Below are 22,657 nucleotides of genomic sequence, written 5' to 3' on the forward strand. Positions count from 1 at the left end.
CGAGTGGGACATCGAAGGGGGGGAGCTGAAGGATCAAGGGAGGGAAATCAAACAGTTCCCTTTCTCTTCTTCCTCATAATGCCAGACTGGAAAGCAACCGAAGAATTGAAAGAGGAGAGCACTTACTTGGAAATAGTCGACGGCAAAAAACAGAGCCGCGCGCACTTAGGCAACATAATGAAATTTAATGGCCTCTCCTGACATCCCGGGTAGATGACGTCAGATGCCTGGGACAGTCAGGGAACTCAGCTGAAACAGGCACCAGGCCGCCAAAGGTACAGGAAGCAAGGGTGGAAAAATGCTCGCCTCTCAATCCCCCCCTTTAAAGTGTTCTGAGAGAGTTTACTATACCCTGCCTGACATACCTTCCCCCTCTGCCCAGCCTTGCCTGTCCCTGGGCTAGCTCCCAGGCACAGGACCCCACTTCCCTGGCTCTTACCTACAGCACTCACTAGTGCTTGTAGCTGACTGAGATGCTTTCCTTGCTGCTTGTTTTGGGAATCCACTGCCCTAGGTTTTTTACGGTATAAACCCGAACTGTTGCATGGGGAGCTTTCCTTACAGTCTGAGGGATTCAGGCTAGACATGAGGTGATCCCAGATTGCCTCAAACTATGGGTAGACCCATCCAAGTGCCATGAGGTATGGGAGACGAGGCAACTGGGGTTTTCAATAGAGCATGGCCTGTCTGGTATCATCTCTGCTTCCTAGGTACACAGGCGAGAGTTACCATTCTTCTCTTATCAATCAATCTTTACTTGGCTGGGTCCCACCAGACCAGAGTCCACCCAGGGCTTGTGTGGTCCTCCACTTCCACTGGGTCCACTGTGGGTTTAACTCCAGGGTCTGTCCCCCCTCTGGGCACTTTACTTGGTTCCTGTGAACTCGAGACCCCTCTACGGGCCACGCTGCTGGGTTAACATCCATAGGCCCGTTCTCTTTGAAAAAGCAGTCCTTGGCGATGTGGCCTCATTGTCCACATTGGAAACCCTCCTGGGAGTCTCCACTTATTGCTCATCCCTTCTCGGGACATTTAGCTTCCCCTGTGCGGCCCCATGAATCCATCAAAGGTTGTTTTTCTTGCACCACAGAATGCTTTGCTGCTAGCTTACAGAAAGCTTGACCGAAGGCATCGGCCATCTCCACAGCAGACTCCAGGAGCAGATTAGACTGCTGGCGTACCCACTGCTACATGACTGGCTGTGGACCACCAATTAATTGCTTGAGGAGGAAGATGTTGGTCACTTTGAGGCCTGACTTTCCATTCACAATATCTATTTATTTAAGTCATCCTTTCATATTATATTATTTAACCGATTACTTGCAGACTATTTACGCTACCAAAGTTCCTTGTAAAACGTGAACACGAATAATGTTATAATAATATTATATGTTTGTTAAATACTATTGTTACTTTCACTGTTCCTTGTAATAATGTTCAATAGTTGATTGTTATTGTTCTATGTTCTATGTAAAAAAAACCCCAGTCTAATCTACCAGACCAGGGCAACCTTTTCGTTACTTGTAAACCGGACTGATTTGTATTGCATACAGGAATTCCGGTATATAAAAATTAAAAAAATAAATAAATAAATCCAGTTTTATCCATTTACACTCGATGTCCTGGTGGAAAAGATTTTGGGGACTTTCCGCGGGCAGAGGATCCCATGCCGCTGGGTTCCAGCCTGTTCTCTCCAGTATGGCAGCCTTCCAGCAGGACTGACTGCCTGTCAATAGGTTCCCCAAATAAATGATCCAAAAGGACTCCGGTCACTCTGCCACTGCCACTCAAGCAGTCCTTTCAAAGTTTATTGAAGTTTCCAGGTCTTCCCCCCAGGCCTATCTTTGGTATCAGGAGAACAGCTGCATCAGTCGGATGGTCCTAGCTTGTAAAACCTCTGCCAACGCAGCACTGTTTTGGGTTCTTTCCTGTACAACAATCAGGGAAGCCTGCAGGGCACTCATGCTCTCTAGAATGTTTTGCTGAAAAGCCCCCTGGGCTTGCACAATAGCTTGTAACTGCTTTTGTCCCTCACAAGGGTCTGTATTACTTATTTATTTATTTTTATTTAAGAGTTTTTATATACCGTCATTAAGTTATTCACCATCACAACGGTTTACAATAGGGCACCAGTAAAAAATATGGGTCGTACATTACATAGGTGGTGCCAATAGTATTCGGTAACAATAAGGCGTTTATTAGGGGGATTAAGTGTTTCATAGCAATATGTCCTGAAGGTTGCCTACAGTTAAAAAAAATGTTGAAATAATTCAGTAAGGATTTATAAAATTAGGCATTCGGTGCTTTATGCCTCATAACTTTTACTTCATTGCCCGCATCAGTTTTCTTTCTTGAAGGCTTGTATGTAAAGCCAGGTTTTGAGCTGTGTTTTGGAAAGTTTGTGATTGCTCTGGAGTCTAAGGGCCAGGGGCATGGAGTTCCATAATATGGGACCGGCTAGAGACAGCGCTCGCTCCCTCACTTGGGTCAGTCTTGCGGTTTTCACAGAAGGAATGGGAAGGAGTGCTCTGTTTGCTGACCTTAGATTTCTGTGTGGGACATGTACTCTAAGTGCTGTCTTCAGCCATTCTGCTTTATCGTCGTGGATGAGTTTGTGTATTAAGCACAGTGCTTTGAACTGTATTCTTTGTTCTATGGGAAGCCAATGTAGGGTGGCGAGTGAATCTGTTATGTGATCTCTTTTGTTTTTTTCCAGTGAGAATTCTCGCTGCAGCATTTTGTAAAATCTGTAGAGGTCTTACTGTAGTGTTGGGTAGGCCTAGTAGCAAAGCATTACAATAGTCTGTGCTGGCGAAAATCAGAGATTGAAGTACAGTACGGAAGTTTGGTAAGGATAGTAATGGTTTCAGTTTTCTTAGTATCATGAGTTTAGCATATCCTTCCTTAACCTTTATTGATACGTGTTGTTTGAGGCTTAGTTCATTGTCAATTATTACTCCGAGATTGCGAACTTTCTTTGCTAAGTCAATTTGTTGGTGGTTGTTGAGAAATATTGGGGTTTGTGTAATGTTCATGCTTTTCCTTTCTAAGTGTATAAATTCGGTTTTATCAATGTTGATTATTAGCTCCATTTGGTTTAGAAGCTGTTTTATTATATCTAGATACATCATGGCTAGGCCTATTGTTTTTTCAATTGTTTCATCGATTGGTAGGATTAACTGGATGTCGTCAGTGTAGATGTAGTGTATGATTCCAAGTCCAGCGAGGAGATGGCATAGTGGCAGAAGATATATGTTAAACAACGTAGCGGATAGTGCTGACCCTTGTGGGACTCCTGTTTTCAAGGTAATCTTGTCGGATAGCATGTTTTTAATTTGAACTTGAAATGTTCTGTTATTTAGATATGATCTGAACCATTTGATTGTTTTGTCTTGTAGACCTATTTCTTCGAGCCTTTTGATTAGTATTATATGATTCACTGTGTCAAAAGCTGCAGATAAATCTAATAATATCAGAATATATTGTTTACCGTTGTCGAACCCTCTTAGTATATTATCCATTAGTGCGAGTAGGAGAGTTTCAGTACTATAGTGCTTATGGAAACCGTGCTGGGATGGGTAAAGGATATTGTTATTATCTAAGTGCTCAGATAACTGTGTTTGTACTGTTTTTTTGATTAATTTGGCCATTAGAGGTAAGTTTGTCACTGGTCTGTAGTTTGCTAGTATTTGGGGGTCCATATACTTGTTCCATATTCCCTGCTCCTCCACAGAGCAAGCAGCAAAGTTTGCTGACATGCTTGGGAAGGAGAGAGAGAGAGAGAGAGAAAAACAAAAAAAAAACCTCTCTGGCCTATCTGCCGGTCTCCGTATCTGCTTCAGACGGGATTAGCCCCCTTGGCTTGTTATATGGACTCCTGGACTGTCCCTGCAGCCAGTCCCCAGAAATAAATAATCCTGTACATTTGTTTTTTTTCTTCTATGTGGGCAGGCTTCTCTCTCTGCTTCCCACTTAGATTAGGAGGGTCCCACTACTACCACTATATGTGGTAACAGAGTGTCCATGGCTTATGAAACAGCAAGGAGGATGTAAAGAAGCAGACTCTGGCTGGTTCACACACACAAAGCTTTACTTATACAACACAAAGAGAAATAGTTAAAAGCTGCTTACCTCAGCAGACCTCAAACGCAGTACCACAAGCATCAAATATCAGTGGTACATCTATTCACTGGCTTCCTGTCTTCTCCCTGAGGCCTCTTCTTATGGATGGGAGCTTCTGGGCCTTGATGGCTTATAGTGTGGTGAGGGGAGCTTCCCTTCACCCAGAATCCCTTGCAGAGCTGGTTGTTAAGGAGGAACAGGCTAGATAGCTATGGCTGGTCCTTTAAAGTGTTCTGAGGGAATTTCCTATGCCCTGCTTCACACCCTCACATACCCTTCCCCTCTTAGCTCAGACGTACCAGAATAAGCGCCTGCTTGTACTAGGGGCACCTCTCTAGCCTGGAAATCTACATTGGTGTTTTCCCATCCTGTCCCATGTCAGATCTTATATTTGAAGGGATGCAGGGCCAGGAACCACCTTATCATCCTCTCATTGGATTCCTTGCTTCGATTTAGCCATAAGAGCGAGCGGTTGATGATCCATCATGAATGGAAACTGCTGTCCTAGGAGGTAGTACTACCAAGGCCTCCTTCTCAGCTGTTAAGAAATGCCTCTCCCTCGGCATCAGCTTCCACCTGATGTATGCTTCAGGATGTTCTTGGCCATCCTTCTCTTGAACTGGTCCCAGGCCTACCTCTGAGGCATTGGTTTGCACCATGAAAGTCCAAATTTATCAGGAGCAGTTCACAGCATATTGCCTCTTTCACAGCCCGAAGGCCTCCTCTGCTTCGGCCAACCACTGCACCTTCTCTGGGGCTTTTCTTCAACAAAACTCTTGTGAGCAGTTCCCTTCTCCAAATAACTGGGTATAAACCTCTTGAAGAAGTCCAATTCAAAATATGAAATGATGTCTGAAAGGGTAGTATTCACCCAATACACCCAGAAATGCTTCAACATGATCAAATGTCATAAAAGAAAGCTGCTTCTGCTGGGAGATTCAATCAGAGGAACCAATTTGGGAATTCATTTTGATGGGGACACAACAGTTAACTGCCTGTCTTCCAGGATCCTCAGCTAATAGAAATGCAAACCAGGTGGTCAAACACCATTATAGAAGAAAGTAAGAACTCTAATATCAATGTTATCATTCATCTGGGGACCAATGACCTTGCTAGAAACGGTGTCCATAAGGTACAGAAAGAGTCCCAAAATCTAGGGAAAAGATTAGACTTGTGGCAAAGACCATTGCCTTTTCAGAAGTATTACCTATTCGTGGAAAGGGAAAGGAAAGGTTATGCCATACAGATAATTTCAATGCCTGGCTCAAAACCTGGTGTAAAGAATGTGGATTTAGATACATTGGAGCCTAGCGCCGTGTAGAGGAGCAATAAAAGATTATATGGTAAGGATGGCCTACATTTGTCAATGGCAGGAAAGAGGATGCTAAGTGAAAAATTCAGATCATACATTACCAGGCATTTAAACTAGGGTGTGGGGTGGCAGGAGGTGGCCAGTGAAGCTGGCATGTCACCCCCAAGCAAAACAGGAAGAGTAAGTAAGAAAAAAAATCAGTTCCAAAAAAGCAGAAAAGGTGAATATGAAGAGCAGCTGGAAAGCTATGACTACAAATGCTCGTAATCTAGACAACAAAATCCCAGACCTGCAGGCCCTAATGGTAGAAACGGACTTGGACATTGTTGCTGTCATGGAGACCTGGTTCACTGATTCTCATGATTGGGATATGGCCATCCTGGGATATAACTTGCTAAGGACAGAAAAGGGGGAGGAGTAGCTCTTTCTGTCAAACACAATATCCAAGCAACTGAATTGCTAAGGACGTAGGGTAGAGAAGAAGCATTATGGACATCCTAAACAAAGAAGATGGTGCTTCCATTTTACTGGTGTGATATACAGGCAACCAACTCAAACAGAAGAACTGGACAGAGAACTTATTGAAGACACCCAAAAGGTGGGAAAGAAGGGCAAAGTGTTGCTTGTTGGAGGTTTTAATCTGCCGGATGTGAATAGCAGAGTTGCTTACCTGTAACAGGTGTTCTCCTAGGACAGCAGGATGTTAGTCCTCACACATGGGTGACATCATCAGATGGAGCCCGGCAAGGAAAACTTATGCCACTATCCGCCCATCCACGTGGGGTCCCTCTTCAGTCTTGTAATACAGAATTACAGAAAAATAAAATAAGCTTAGGAGAAACCCAACTCCGCGGAGTAGCAGGCAGATTTTGTGAGGACTAATATCCCGACTCTGGCCGAGTTTCGCTCTTCTAGGAGCTGCCTCAGGGGCCATTATAAATAAATATAAAACACACATAAATATGTGAGACAACAGATAAAATGAAATATGAATGAAATAAATAATAATAAATAATAATAAACAAAAATAATAAATAAATACATACCATAATACTGTACAAACACTAAAAACTCCAAAACTAACACAAATGAATTTACATGTCTATGTACAGACTTATGGATAAAATTTATAAAACATACATACTTGTGTAAACATCAGAATGGCAGATAAGATCAGAATTAAAGGAAATAATTAACCATGTGAGGAGAGAAGACAGTATATAGATGTAAACAACTTGATAATTGAAAAATGAAATGCAAAACATATTAAAAAATATATTAAAAATATCCCTTAGTAGTAAAAAGAAGAAAAAGAAAAAGAATTATGTGGATGTGTTTTAGGCAAAAATCCTTTAAAAAAATTAATATGTACAGATGGACTTTAGTGCAAAAAACATAAATCTGAATACCTTGATAGCCACATCAATTGGCACATTCATGAGCTGTCTCACATGCTACAGCCGCGTATGAGAAGATTATTCATTAGTTGGAAACAACTATAAAAACGAAAAATAAAGTAAATATCTATAGTACACACTCAACCAAAAATGTAAATGGTTTTAAACCATAGTTTTAAGTACAATAAAAATCTGTAATAAAAGTACTTAAATGACTTTACCTATTATAGTAGTTGTGGAAAGACCACTATGTACACATTCCTTTAAGCGCGGCAGAGCTGGAAAAGCACTTTATATCGCACAGAGCCTTAAAACAAAGTGAAAAAGGTGGTTAGAAATACACCACTTGTTTTACACAAAAGTACCTGCCAGGCACCGTGGAACTGATGCTCCTGGGCGCTTCTGCAGCGGGATATCACTGCGAATCTCGCAATATTAAAAAAAAAGCCCGCCCAAAAAATTTGTATAAATGAAATAACTTTAAAACTTATCAACCTTTGAAGAATGAAATCAAGTGCACCTGATTTTAAGTCAATCGGCAGCCAGACGTTGAAAAACAACCCGCAGAAAAGTCTATTTTCTGACTCTTAAAAAAGATGCTAACAAATAGGGATGTGCTTGCTAGTAAAAGCTTAGACTGAAGGCTGACCGAGACGCTACTTTAAATTGTATCAAAAATACAGAAAGGCTACAATTGCGATTCAATCTTATTCTAAATGAAAGACACAAAGTAACAATTATTCAGAACATGACTTGCCTAACTGCTGCACACCGAAAATAGTATAAATGTGGCCCACGGTTCCTTGGCAAAGGGTATTTATGTGCAAATCGCAATGTGACTCTCTCGATATCAGACGAAGGGCCGCCAAAAGTATATTAAATTAACCCACTGAACTACACTGCGAGCGTCAAACCAAAACACGCCGGGACTTCATACTATGTAAACAAGCTCGGCCAGAGTCGGGCAAGATTCAATAAAGTCCTTTTTTAATCGATCCTTTTCTTGGTGTTATTGCTACGTGGGGTCGAGCTGACACCAGTCTCTCTCAGACACTAGATCTCTTTCTGGGCCGGCGGCACAGTGAGGGCCCCTTCTTCTGCCGCCTGCTGCAGGGGGAAACACCGACAGCACCACTGGGCCTCTTCTTCTGCCGCCGGCGGCAGGAGAAATGCTGATGTCTCTGCTAGATCCTCCTATTGCTGGCAGGGACTGGGAACCCCGCCAGCACGTCATTTCACAGTGCTGTGGATTTTCCTGCAAGCAGGCTGTGGGAACCCCGCTGACTTTATAAATCAAAAAGGATAGGGAAGCAGCCACCGCAGGGGTTTTTGGTGGTCGGGGGGGGGGGGAGGGAATACTTTCCGCTCCCAAAATTTAACCTCCTGAGGCAGTTGCTTCACCCTTGTTATGGTTTTGTAGGAACTTGTGAACCCCGGGACGAGGTGAGAGATGTCTCCGCCCACAGGGAAGAGCCCCGTGAGCCTCACTGTCAGTGGGCGTGGGCTCAGCGACGTGGAACACAGCTGTAAGATAGACTTTATAGAAGAGAAAAGATTAGGCATAACCCGAGGAGCGGGGAATGCAGCAAACACAGTTCAAATAGCAATAAGGTGTTCCCAGGGTGATACTGCAGATGAGAAGATCCGGTAGTGGCCCACAGCGCGGGGTCCACCAGGAGCTTCCTGCAAGCTGGTGAAGTTACCTCAGAAGAACGTATCAGGTAGTGGCCCGCAGCGCGGGGTCCACCAGGAGCTTCCTGCAAGCTGGTGAAGTTACCTCAGAAGAACGTATCAGGTAGTGGCCCGCAGCGCGGGGTCCACCAGGAGCTTCCTGCAAGCTGGTGAAGTTACCTCAGAAGAACGTATCCGGTAGTGGCCCGCAGCGCGGGGTCCACCAGGAGCTTCCTGCAAGCTGGTGAAGTTACCTCAGAAGAACGTATCCGGTAGTGGCCCGCAGCGCGGGGTCCACCAGGAGCTTCCTGCAAGCTGGTGAAGTTACCTCAGAAGAACGTATCCGGTAGTGGCCCGCAGCGCGGGGTCCACCAGGAGCTTCCTGCAAGCTGGTGAAGTTACCTCAGAAGAACGTATCCGGTAGTGGCCCGCAGCGCGGGGTATGCCGAGGAACTGTACTGTAGGTGACGAGGTAGATGAGGTCGGAGATACAGGAACCAACTGAGGATCTTGAGTAGGTGCAGCAGTATCCTGCAGCAGAGGAAGTGTAGAAGCAATGATGCTAAAGAACGGTAGTGGCCCGAGGCACGGGGTACACCCTGGAGACTTCAGCAATGAAGGTATCGTAGTATTGAAGGAGCTACTCACACAAGGAAGTTCCAGGCGAGAAACATGAGGAACGGGTCTGGCGAAGTGCGAGGCAGGAAGGCCCTCCGAGGAGCGGATAGCCAAGACGCGAAAGGGCCCCCGTGGAGCGGTTACCCAGAGCGTCCAAATGCCAGAAAGAGAACTGGAACTGAAGATCCAAGAAATGGAGTGCATTTAACGAGTGAGCTCCTTGCTAACTCGTCTTACAAGTGGGCCCATCAGCTTAAGTACACCAGTGGGTTGACGTCATTGGGAGGGTACGCTCCCGAGGCTCCCGCCATGACGTATACAAAAGGAGGCCCTGCATGCACCTAGGTGATTCCGGATTAAGATGGCGGTCGGCAGCGCCCACGCCATCCCGGGGACGCCGCGGAGGCCGCCATTCTTCTCATGATTGACGGTGCAGGGCAAAATGAGGTGAGCATGAGGTCGCAGCCGTCTGCGACCTACAGGCGCAACAACCCTGATTCACAGAACCAGGAAGCGGAAAAAAAACAAACCACATGATGGGAGTGATACAGTCAGGGAGGCTTGGGTATCCCCACTGCTTACTTCTGGGACAACAACAATGCATGGATTTTCCTATTGGGTTCTGACAAGTAACCCGGGACTGGCCATTGTGGGAGACAGGTGATGGGCTTGGAGGATCTGCATGGTATTTCATATATTGTGATCTGTTCAGCAATTGAATTATAAGATAAGATACAGGTTTCTTGTAGAGGCTGCATCAGCACCCAGGTACTGGTCCTGTCTTGTCAGAGGGTTTCCTGGAAAACAGCCGCAAGATTACTTACCATCTGCCTGCATCAGCCACTGGACATCCCGGTCATGAATGCACCGATCGCCTTCCTTCACTGCATCCTCCCCTAGGGTAAAGGAAGCACAGACAAGTCAGACAAGGGGGCACCCTTTCTCCATGGAAGCTGAACGGCTGGGTCAGGGAGCACTTCCAGCTCTCCAGGCTTCACAGTTCAGAAACATTACTTGATTAGCAAGGTGGATACTTTGCCAAAGTATTAGATAAACAGCTAAAGGAATTATTTTCAAAGTACAAAAGACAAATACAATTTAACAGGTTCTGGTCCTGGTCCGATTACATTTTTGGCTTGATAAGCAGCTATAGCTGAGGTTCCTCCTCTTTCCCCTAGGATTACACAGTTTTCCTGCTTCTTCTTTCATGGGGAAGTCTCATCTCTCTCACCTTTGGGAGATGTGCATCTCTGATTTCTTTGTATTTTGTACAGAACGGGAGAAAATGCATTTCTGCTTCTCTCCTACAGCGTTCCATTCATGCAGACTCGGGCTTCTTGTGGTATCCAGGCTACTCTTTACAGGCCTGCATCTTTATTTCTAATCACTGATCGCTTCACCTGTATTTCTGGCAGGACTGTCTGTGCTCTGCACTTGAAGGCATTCTGCAAACCTATAGTTACGGTATAGGGCTTGATAGCAGTTTAGCCTTTTCTACTTTACTAGATGTATTAAAAACATAGACATACACCCCATGAGGTGAGGAGAGAAAGATACCATAAGTCTCATCCAGTCTCTCCATCCTCACCTCCTGCTCAGCTTTATATCCCTTCCTCTCCCTCAGAGAAACACAGATCATGAGGTGAGGAGAGATAAAGACCTTACGTCCCATCCAGTCTGTCCATCCTCACCTCCTGCTCAGCTTTATATCCCTTCCTCTCCCTCAGAGAAACACAGATCATGAGGTGAGGAGAGAGAGAGACCTTACATCCCATCCAGTCTGTCCATCCTCACCTCCTGCTCAGCTTTATATCCCTTCCTCTCCCTCAGAGAAACACAGATCATGAGGTGAGGAGAGATAAAGACCTTACGTCCCATCCAGTCTCTCCATCCTTACCTCCTGCTCAACTTTATATCCCTTCCTCTCCCTCAGAGAAACATAGATCATGAGGTGAGGAGAGAGAGACCTTACGTCCCATCCAGTCTCTCCATCCTCACCTCCTACTCAGCTTTATATCCCTTCCTCTCCCTCAGAGAAACACAGATCATGAGGTGAGGAGAAATAAAGACCTTACGTTCCATCCAGTCTGTCCTTCCTCACCTCCTGCTCAGCTTTATATCCCTTCCTCTCCCTCAGAGAAACACAGATCATGAGGTGAGGAGAGATAAAGACCTTACGTCCCATCCAGTCTCTCCATCCTTACCTCCTGCTCAGCTTTATATCCCTTCCTCTCCCTCAGAGAAACACAGATCATGAGGTGAGGAGAGAGAGACCTTACATCCCATCCAGTCTGTCCTTCCTCACCTCCTGCTCAGCTTTATATCCCTTCCTCTCCCTCAGAGAAACACAGATCATGAGGTGAGGAGAGAGAGACCTTACATCCCATCCAGTCTGTCCATCCTCACCTCCTGCTCAGCTTTATATCCCTTCCTCTCCCTCAGAGAAACACAGATCATGAGGTGAGGAGAGAGAGACCTTACCTCCCATCCAGGCAAGCAGACCTGACTAGTGGGACCTTGCCCAGTCAAGGAATGGGCAGAGGAAGCCTCCTTTTATACTTCCTCTGCACTGGCTCATAGGGAACAGCTGTGGATAGTTAAAGGGATCAGGTCCCTTTAAATCTGATGAGGGGGCTCTGCCTCGCGCGAAGGTGAATGAATGCAATTTGGGCGCTCAAGGCAGCGCATTAGCCAACGCCGACGTCACACGCCATGATGCCAAACGTCGTGACGTCACGCCTTGAGCACCCCAATTGCACAGGCGTATATAGGCGTGCATTCATTCACCGCCGCCGGCGGCTGTTGGAGGCCGCTTTCGCCGCCGGCTCCCTCCACCTTTTGTTTTAACTTTCGCCCTGCGCCTTGCTTCGGGAGGTAGGACCATCCACTTCCTGGTACCTGTCATTTCCAATGACAGGTACCAGGAAATGACATTTGAAATGACAAAGCTCTTCCTACCACTCCTTACTGTATCGGCCCGAGAGTGAGGTAATCAAATTTGCAGATGATACAAAATTGTTCAGAGTAGTTAAATCACAAGCTGATTGTGATAAATTGCAGGAGGACCTTGTGAGACTGGAAGATTGGGCATCCAAATGGCAGATGAAATTTAATGTGGACAAGTGCAAGGTGTTGCATATAGGGAAAAATAACCCTTGCTCTAGTTACACGATGTTAGGTTCCATATTAGGAGCTACCACCCAGGAAAAAGATCTAGGCGTCATAGTGGATAATACTTTAAAATCGTCGGCTCAGTGTGCTGCAGCAGTCAAAAAAGCAAATAAAATGTTAGGAATTATTAGGAAGGGAATGGTGAATAAAACGGAAAATGTCATAATGCTTCTGTATCGCTCCATGGTTGGCCTTCCTAAAAAAAAAGATGATGGGGCATCCATTTTTATTGGAGTGGTTTACAAGCCTCCAAACAAAAGGAAGAACTTGACAGAGATCTGGTTGAACACATACAAAAGATGGGAAAAAAGGGAGAAGTGGTGATTGTTGGAGATTTTAAGATGCCAGATGTAGACTGGAAAATTCGTTCTGCAGAATCTAACAGTAGTAGAGAGATAGTGGATGCCCTGCAAGGGGCTTTGTTCAAACAAATGGTAATGGAACCCACGAGGGAGGGAGTTATACTCTATTTAGTGCTCACTAACGGAGATAATGTCTCTGATGTCCATGTGGACGCCCACCTCAGCACCAGTGATCATCATACAGTATGGTTTCATATCACAAATAGGATATGGAGAAGTTGCACGAAGACCCGAATTTTGCAGTTCAAAAACACAGACTTTGATGAAATGGGGAAGTACCTGGAGGAAGAACTAGAAGGCTGGGAGAACAAGAGAAATGTGGAATAACAATGGACCAAACTAAAAGGAGCAATTACCAAGGCAACTAATCTATATGTTAGAAAAGTAAAGAAAAGCAAAAGAAAAATGAAACCTATCTGGTTCTCAAAGGAGGTGGCTGACAAAATAAAAGCTAAAAGAACAGCGTTTAAGAAATATAAAGGATCCCAAAGGGAGGATCACAAGGAAGAATATTTGGTAGAACTGAGGGAGACGAAGAAATTAATCAAGAGAGCAAAAAGTCAAGCGGAAGAAAGGATTGCCAAAGAGGTAAAGTGAGGAGTCAAAACTTTTTTCAGATACATCAGAGAAAGGAGAAAAGTCCAAAGTGGTATAGTGAAATTGAAAGGTGAAATACTAAACGAATACTTCAGTTCGGTGTTCACTAAAGAGGACCCTGGAGAAGGACCGTCGCTAGTTAACAAGAAACTGGAGGGGAATGGAGTAGATGTAATTCCGTTTACAGTAGAGAATGTATGGGAAGAGCTGGGGAAACTGAAAGTGGACAAAGCCATGGGGCCTGATGAGGTTCATCCCAGGATACTGAGGGAGCTCAGAGATGTGCTGGCGGGTCCGCTGTGTGACTTGTTCAATAGATCCCTAGAAACGGGCGTGGTGCCGAGTGATTGGAGAAGAGCGGTGGTGATCCCACTTCACAAGAGTGGGAACAGGGAGGAGGCTGGCAACTACAGACCAGTTAGCCTCACCTCGGTGGTGGGAAAAGTAATGGAGACCCTGCTGAAGGAAAGGTTAGTGAACTATCTACAGTCAGGAGGATTGCTGGACCAGAGGCAGCATGGATTCACCAGGGGAAGATCCTGTCAGACAAATCTGATTGACTTTTTTTGATTGGGTGACTAAGGAATTGGATCGAGGAAGAGCACTCGATGTCATCTACTTGGACTTCAGCAAAGCTTTTGATACGGTCCCACACAGGAGGCTGGTGAATAAAATGAGAAGCTTAGGAGTGAGTGCCGAGGTGGTGGCCTGGATAGCAAACTGGTTGACGGACAGACGACAATGTGTGATGGTAAATGGAACTTTCTCTGAAGAGAGAGCGGTGTTAAGTGGAGTGCCGCAAGGATCAGTGTTGGGACCGGTCCTGTTCAATATCTTTGTGAGCGACCTTGCGAACGGGATAGAAGGTAAGGTTTGTCTTTTTGCAGATGACACTAAGATCTGCAACAGAGTGGACACGCCGGAAGGAGTGGAGAGAATGAGATGGGATTTAAGGAAGCTGGAAGAGTAGTCGAAGATATGGCAGCTGAGATTCAATGCCAAGAAGTGCAGTCATGCATATGGGGAGTGGAAATCCGAAAGAACTGTATTCGATGGGGGGTGAAGGGCTGGTGTGCACGGAGCAGGAGAGAGACCTTGGGGTGATAGTGTCTAACGATCTGAAGGATTTCAAAGAAACATGGAATAAACACTGTGGATCCATAAAGGCTAGAGGATGGGAATGAAGAGAAGAGCCATGGGGGTGGATTACTGGAGTGGAGGTTAGTACCTGGTGATACTACCCTTACTCAATAAGCCTTCACACGGTTAATGCAACTCCAACATTGCTCTCTGCTACAACGGCAAGCGGAAATGTGGAAAAGAGGATTTGCATTCAGACAACAACGAACAAGGACTGAACTTCACAATCTGGGTAAACAAATAAGCATGGGGGTAGCTTGCTTATTGCAGCGGTTACTACCCTAAACCAATTAAGCCTGATACTTCACTTTGAATGCATATAGTGTTGCTCTCTGCTTCAACAGTAGGGGGAAATGTGGAAAAAAGGATTTGCATTCAGACAACCAACAAGGACTGAACTACACAGTCTGGGTAAACAAATAAGCATGGGGGTAGCTTGTTTATTGCGGCGGTTACTACCCTAAACCAATTAAACCTGATACTTCACTTAAAAAAGGATTGGATAAGTTCTTGGAGGAGAAGTCCATTACCTGCTATTAATTAAGTTGACTTAGAACATAAGAAATTGCCATGCTGGGTCAGATCAAGGGTTCATCAAGCCCAGCATCCTGTTTCCAACAGAGGCCAAACCAGGCCACAAGAACCTGGCAATTACCCAAACACTAAGAAGATCCCATGCTACTGATGCAATTAATAGCAGTGGCTATTCCCTAAGTAAACTTGATTAATAGCCGTTAATGGACTTCTCCTCCAAGAACTTATCCAAACCTTTTTTGAACCCAGCTACACTAACTGCACTAACCACATCCTTTGGCAACAAATTCCAGAGCTTTATTGTGCATTGAGTGAAAAAGAATTTTCTCCGATTAGTCTTAAATGTGCTACTTGCTAACTTCATGGAATGCCCCCTAGTCCTTCTATTATTCGAAAGTGTAAATAACCGAGTCACATCTACTCGTTCAAGACCTCTCATGATCTTAAAGACCTCTATCATATCCCCCCTCAGCCGTCTCTTCTCCAAGCTGAACAGCCCTAACCTCTTCAGCCTTTCCTCATAGGGGAGCTGTTCCATCCCCTTTATCATTTTGGTTGCCCTTCTCTGTACCTTCTCCATCGCAACTATATCTTTTCTGAGATGCGGCGACCAGAATTGTACACAGTATTCAAGGTGTGGTCTCACCATGGAGCAATACAGAAGCATTATGATATTTTCCGTTTTATTCACCATTCCCTTCCTAATAATTCCTAACATTCTATTTGCTTTTTTGACTCCTGCAGCACACTGAGCCGACGATTTTAAAGTATTATCCACTATGATGCCTAGATCTTTTTCCTGGGTGGTAGCTCCTAATATGGAACCTAACATCGTGTAACTACAGCAAGGGTTATTTTTCCCTATATGCAACACCTTGCACTTTTCCACATTAAATTTCATCTGCCATTTGGATGCCCAATCTTCCAGTCTTGCAAGGTCCTCCTGTAATGTATCACAGTCTGCTTGTGATTTAACTACTCTGAATAATTTTGTATCATCCGCAAATTTGATAACCTCACTCGTCGTATTCCTTTCCAGATCATTTATATATATATTGAAAAGCACCGGTCCAAGTACAGATCCCTGAGGCACTCCACTGTTTACCCTTTTCCACTGAGAAAATTGACCATTTAATCCTACTCTCTGTTTCCTGTCTTTTAGCCAGTTTGTAACCCACGAAAGGACATCGCCTCCTATCCCATGACTTTTTAGTTTTCGTAGATCCTCTCATGAGGGACTTTGTCATACGCCTTCTGAAAATCCAAATACACTACATCTACTGGTTCACCTTTATCCACATGTTTATTAACCCCTTCAAAAAAATGTAGCAGATTTGTTAGGCAAGACTTCCCTTGGGTAAATCCGTGTTGACTGTGTTCCATTAAATCATGTTGACTGTGTTCCATTAAATCATGTCTTTCTATATGCCCTACGATTTTGATCTTGAGAATAGTTTCCACTATTTTTCCCGGCACTGAAGTTAGGCTCACCGGTCTATAGTTACCCGGATTGCCCCTGGAGCCTTTTTTAAATATTGGGGTTACATTGGCCACCCTTCAGTCTTCAGGTACAACGGATGATTTTAATGATAGGTTACAAATTTTAACTAATAGATCAGAAATTTCATTTTTGAGTTCCTTCAGTACCCTAGGATGCATACCATCCGGGCCAGGTGATTTGCTACTCTTTAGTTTGTCAATCAGGTCTACTACATCTTCCAGGTTCAAAGTGATTTCGTTCAGTTCGTCTGACTCATCACCCCTGAAAACCATTCCGGAACTGGTGTCTCCCCAACATCCTCATTAGTAAACATGGAAGCAAAGAATTCATTTAGTGTTTCTGCAATGGCCTTATCTTCCCTAAGAGCCCCTTTAACCCCTCGGTCATCTAATGGTCCAACCGACTCCCTCACAGGTTTCTTGCTTTGGATATATTTTAAAAAGTTTTTATTATGAGTTTTTGCCTCTATGGCCAACTTCATTTCAAATTCTCTCTTCGCCTGTCTTATCAATGTTTTACACTTAACTTGACAATGTTTGTTTTATCCTATTTTCTTCAGATGGATCCTTCTTCCAATTTTTGAAGGATTTTTTTTTGGCTAAAATAGCCTCTTTCACCTCACCTTTTAACCATGACGGTAATCGTTTTGCCTTCTTTCCACCTTTCTTAATGCATGGAATACATATATGGACTGCGCCTCTAGGATTGTATTTTTAAACAATGTCCAAGCCTGTTGAACACTTTTAACCTTTGCAGCTGCACCTTTCAGCTTTTTTCTATTTTCCTCATTTTATCAAAGTTTCCCTTTTGAAAGTTTAGTGTTAGAGCTGCAGATTTACTTATTGTCCCCCTTCCAGTTATTAGTTTAAATTTGATCATGTTATGATTACTGTTGCCAAGTGGCCCCACCACCCGTTACCTCTCTCACCAAATCCTGCGTTCCATTAAGAATTAAATCTAAAATAGCTCCCTCTCTTGTTGGTTCCTGAACCAATTGCTCCATGAAGCAATCATTTATTACATCCAGGAACTTTATGTCTCTAGCAAGTCCTGATGTTACATTTACCCAGTCAATATTGGGGTAATTGAAATCCCCCATTATCATTGCACTGCCAAATTGGTTAGCTTCCCTGATTTCTCTTAGCATTTCATCATCTGTCTGACCATTTTGTCCAGGTAGATGTAGTATACTCCTATCACTATACTCTTACCCAACACACATGGGATTTCTACCCATATAGAGTCTACTGGTATGAATGACTTTATGCCTGTTGACTTTGTACTGTGCACTAATTTGTATATAGTTATTGTTATAGTTCAATCCCATAGCATATACCCATAGCATTTACTCATTGATGTTTGTATTTTATGTAAGGGCTCCTCCCAAGGGCTCTACCCAATGGTTTTTTGTTCACTGTAAACCGATGCGATGTGCGAACGGTCATCGGTATAAAAGAAATGTTAAATAAATAAATAAATAAATACTGAGCATTTAGTCTCTTGTATGATCTTTATCCTGTTGGACTCTATACCCTCCCGGACATAAAGTGCCACACCCCCACCAAATTGATCCTCCCTATCATTGCGATATAATTTGTACCCTGATATAGCACTGTCCCATTGGTTATCTTCCTTCCACCAAGTCTCTGTGATGCCAATTATGTCAATCTCATCATTCACTGTTATACACTCTAACTCTCCCATCTTACTTCTTAGGACTTCTGGCATTGGCATACAGACATTTCAAAGTGTGTTTTTTGCTTGTTTTAACAACCTGCTTTTCAGTTGTTTGGGATAATTCGGAAATCATTAGCTTTGGTGATTTTTTACATATAGCATATGAACTACTATACTATTACTAGCACTGGTAACAACAGTAGCATGGGATCTTCTTAGTTTTTGGGTACTTGCCAGGTTCTTGCGGCCTGGATTGGCCTCTGTTGGAAAGAGGATGCTGGGCTTGATGGACCCTTGGTCTGACCCAGCATGGCATGTTCTTATAAAGCTGAGTGGGAGGCGGGGCAGGGCCCTCACGTGCTACTACTGTAATTTACATAAAGTTGGGCGAGGGGCGGGGCCGGGCTCTCGCGTTCTATGGTGCTATGACTATAATTTACATAAAGCTGAGCGGGAGACAGGGCAGAGCCCTCACGTGCTACTACTGTAATTTACATAAAGTTGGCGGGCTCTCGCGTTCTAAGTTGCTATTTATGGTCTTTATCTCTCACCTCACTTGTCGCTTACCTTCCCTCCTCCTCCTCCCCATCCCTCTTACCCCGCTCGCTGATCTTCCCGGAGCCCACGTGCTCGGTGAGGACTCTGCCGTACAGCCGGAGGCTCCCGATAATCCTCTCATAAAGCGCCCGATCCGCGCGCCCGCCCCTGATACTGCCACAGAAGTAGATCTGCATCGCTGCGGCGCTCCTGGAATCTGCCTCGTGCACGTGACCAGGGCGAGAGCTTCCACCCCCGGACTCTGCCTGGCCTCAGCCCTTCGCACGCGACTGAGCGCGAAGTCCGGCCCGCGCCCGAGCACGTGACCCACAGGACGGCCCGCGCTCTGACTAGAGGGCGGGGCTACGCCGTTCCTCTCGTTCCTGGGGTGGAGGAACCGAGTCCCGGATATAGGAGGGTAACCTCTTCTCCCTCTCTCTCCGCCCCCACGCACCGCAGCGACCCCTGCTCCCCACCTTCCAACACCCCAGCAAGAGCTCTCCCTCTTCCCCATCAACACCCCCAGCAAGTCCTCCCCCCACCTACCAACACCCCCAGCAAGTCCGCTCCCCACCTACCAACACCCCAGCAAGAGTTCTCCCTCTTCCCCATCAACACCCCAGCAAGTCCTCCCCCACCTACCAACACCCCAGCAAGAGCTCTCCCTCTTCTCCATCAACACCCCAGCAAGTCCTCCCCCACCTACCAACACCCCAGCAAGAGCTCTCCCTCTTCTCCATCAACACCCCAGCAAGTCCTCCCCCACCTACCAACATCCCAGGAAGAGCTCTCCCTCTTCCCCATCAACACCCCAGCAAGTCCTCCCCCCACCTACCAACACCCCAGCAAGAGCTCTCCCTCTTCTCCATCAACACCCCAGCAAGTCCTCCCCCCACCCTACCAACATCCCAGGAAGAGCTCTCCCTCTTCCCATCAACACCCCAGCAAGTCCCTCCCCCACCTACCAACACCCCAGCAAGGAGTTCTCCCTCTTCCCCATCAACACCCCAGCAAGTCCTCCCCCACCTACCAACATCCCAGCAAGAGCTCTCCCTCTTCTCCATCAACACCCCAGCAAGTCCTTCCCCACCTACCAGCATCCCAGCAAGAGCTCTCCCCTCTTCTCCATCAACACCCCCAGCAAAGTCCTCTCCCCACCTACCCAACATCCCAGCAAGAGCTCTCCCTCTTCCCCATCAACACCCCAGCAAGTCCTCCCCCACCTACCAACACCCCAGCAAGAGCTCTCCCTCTTCCCCATCAACACCCCAGCAAGTCCTCCCCCACCTACCAACATCCCAGCAAGAGCTCTCCCTCTTCTCCATCAACACCCTAGCAAGTCCTCCCCACCTACCAACACCCCAGCAAGAGCTCTCCCTCTTCTCCATCAACACCCTAGCAAGTCCTCCCCACCTATCAACACCCCAGCAAGAGCTCTCCCTCTTCTCCATCAACACCCCAGCAAGTCCTCCCCACCTACCAACACCCCAGCAAGAGCTCTCCCTCTTCCCCATCAACACCCCAGCAAGTCCTCCCCCCCCCACCAACACCCCCAGCAAGAGCTCTCCCTCTTCCCCATCAACACCCTAGCAAGTCCTCCCCACCTACCAACACCCCAGCAAGAGCTCTCCCTCTTCTCCATCAACACCCTAGCAAGTCCTCCCCACCTACCAACACCCCAGCAAGAGCTCTCCCTCTTCTCCATCAACACCCTAGCAAGTCCTCCCCACCTACCAACACCCCAGCAAGAGCTCTCCCTCTTCCCCATCAACACCCCAGCAAATCCTTCCCCACCTACCAACATCCCAGCAAGAGCTCTCCCTCTTCCCCATCAACACCCCAGCAAATCCTTCCCCACCTACCAACACCCAGCAAGAGCTCTCCCTCTTCTCCATCAACACCCCAGCAAGTCCTCCCCCACCTACCAACACCCCAGCAAGAGCTCTCCCTCTTCCCCCATCAACACCCCAGCAAGTCCTCCCCCACCTACCAACATCCCAGGAAGAGCTCTCCCTCTTCCCCATCAACACCCCAGCAAGTCCTCCCCCACCTACCAACACCCCAGCAAGAGCTCTCCCTCTTCTCCATCAACACCCCAGCAAGTCCTCCCCCACCTACCAACATCCCAGGAAGAGCTCTCCCTCTTCCCCATCAACACCCCAGCAAGTCCTCCCCCACCTACCAACATCCCAGGAAGAGCTCTCCCTCTTCCCCATCAACACCCCAGCAAGTCCTCCCCCCACCTACCAACACCCCAGCAAGAGCTCTCCCTCTTCCCCATCAACACCCCAGCAAATCCTTCCCCACCTACCAGCATCCCAGCAAGAGCTCTCCCTCTTCTCCATCAACACCCCAGCAAGTCCTCCCCCACCTACCAACACCCCAGCAAGAGCTCTCCCTCTTCCCCATCAACACCCCAGCAAATCCTTCCCCACCTACCAACATCCCAGCAAGAGCTCTCCCTCTTCCCCATCAACACCCCAGCAAATCCTTCCCCACCTACCAGCATCCCAGCAAGAGCTCTCCCTCTTCCTCATCAACACCCCAGCAATCCTTTCCCCTATTAACGCCACCCCAGGAATCCCTCCCCCACCTACCAGCATCCCAGCAAGACCTCTTCCTCATCAACACCCCCACGAACACCCCAGCAATCAGTCCCTCCCATCTACCAACATCCTAGCAAGACCTCTTCCTTTTTCCCAGCAACACCCCATAATCCCTACCCCTCACCTGTTAACATCACAGCAAGAACCTTTCCTCTTCCCCAACACCACCCCGGCAAGTCCTCCCCCACCTACCAACTTCCCAGTAAAACCTCTTTCCCTGTACGTACCCGGATCACTCCAGACCGTGGGTTCGTGCCTCCCTTCCAGCAGATGGAGACAGAGAAAAACTTGTAAGGGCACCCACTCATAACCTGGTGTGCCACCTGCGTCCCTTCAGTATTTCTCTGTCTCCAGCAGATGAAGGTGGCAGAACCTGTGGTCCTCTTCTAGCTTAAAAAAAAAAAAAAAGCAGTTTCAGGGGGATTTTCAAATGTGGGTTTCCTTCTCTTGTCAATAGTTTTTAGATCAAGCAAGTTTAAAAAAACAAACAAGAAAGGAGTCAGTGGTGCTGTTCCTCCCGGAAGGGGCGGGCAGGTCTAGGTGAACCTCCCCTCGGTTGTAGGGTGAGTTGGGTGCCTGGGAGACGTTTCTGGCTGGGGGAGTACCGGTGATCCGGTCCCTCCCCTTGTTTATTTTCCCTTCAGAGATGTTCCATGCCTTTCGGGTCGATCCAGTAAGGCCGCGGTAGAAACAGTGCGGCAGTGTCAGGCGCACCCTTCCTCCCCGCACGCACAGTTCTCTTCACTTAGTCCCCGATACTCTCCTCTAATCGCATGCAAATGCATGCCGCGGCTTTAAAGCGGTAGGGAAGGGTTATGCCCGCGCAACCCATTTTACTGTATAGGCGCTTAATACAGCGCCTATACAGTAACCTGGGTGCGCTGGTACCTGTCATTTCAAATGTCATTTGAAATGACAGGCACCAGGAAGTGTAAAAAACAAAATTTTTAAATACCTGTCGGAGGGCCGCGTGGGTCCAGGCGGCGGGCGGCGGGATCAGGGGGGCGGTGGTCGCGTGTTAAATCTAGGCCGCGGGCGGGTGGGCGCCTGTTCCAGGCGGGCGGCGGGAGCCGGGGGGCGGGTGGACGCGCGTCAGTTTCAGACGGCCAGGGGGCAGGTGGTCGCGTGTTAAATCTAGGCCGGGTGGCACAGACACGCATTCATCCAGGCGGCGAAAGCAGCCGGCTCCTCTGCCTGGATGAATGAATGCGCGCCTGTGCGACCCCTGCGATTCGGCGCTCAAGGCGTGACGTCACGGCATGTGACTGCCTTGAGCGCCGAATCACAGGGGTCGCACAGGCGCGCATTCATTCATCCAGGCAGAGGAGCCGGCTGCTTTCGCCGCCTGGATGAATGCGTGTCTGTGCGACCCGGCCTAGATTTAACACCCGCCCCCCGGCTCCCGCCGCCCG

The 22,657-nt window shown here is 46.8% G+C and overlaps 1 protein-coding gene across 1 annotated transcript in view; it reads right to left on the reverse strand.

Moving 5' to 3' along the window:
• Positions 1-18,956, reverse strand: part of DNPH1 (2'-deoxynucleoside 5'-phosphate N-hydrolase 1) — a 58,571-nt gene extending 39,615 nt beyond the window's left edge. The window contains exons 1-2 of the mRNA XM_029592818.1: positions 18,701-18,956; positions 9,945-10,016 (exon numbers count right to left, since the gene is read on the reverse strand). Of these exons, the coding sequence (XP_029448678.1) occupies positions 9,945-10,016; positions 18,701-18,836 (208 nt within the window). The 5' untranslated portion in view covers positions 18,837-18,956. The remainder of the gene's footprint in view (positions 1-9,944; positions 10,017-18,700) is intronic.
• Positions 18,957-22,657: the final 3,701 nt, after the last annotated feature.

The sequence above is a fragment of the Rhinatrema bivittatum genome, chromosome 3 (assembly GCF_901001135.1).
Source record: "Rhinatrema bivittatum chromosome 3, aRhiBiv1.1, whole genome shotgun sequence".
Taxonomy (NCBI): Eukaryota; Metazoa; Chordata; class Amphibia; order Gymnophiona; family Rhinatrematidae; genus Rhinatrema; species Rhinatrema bivittatum.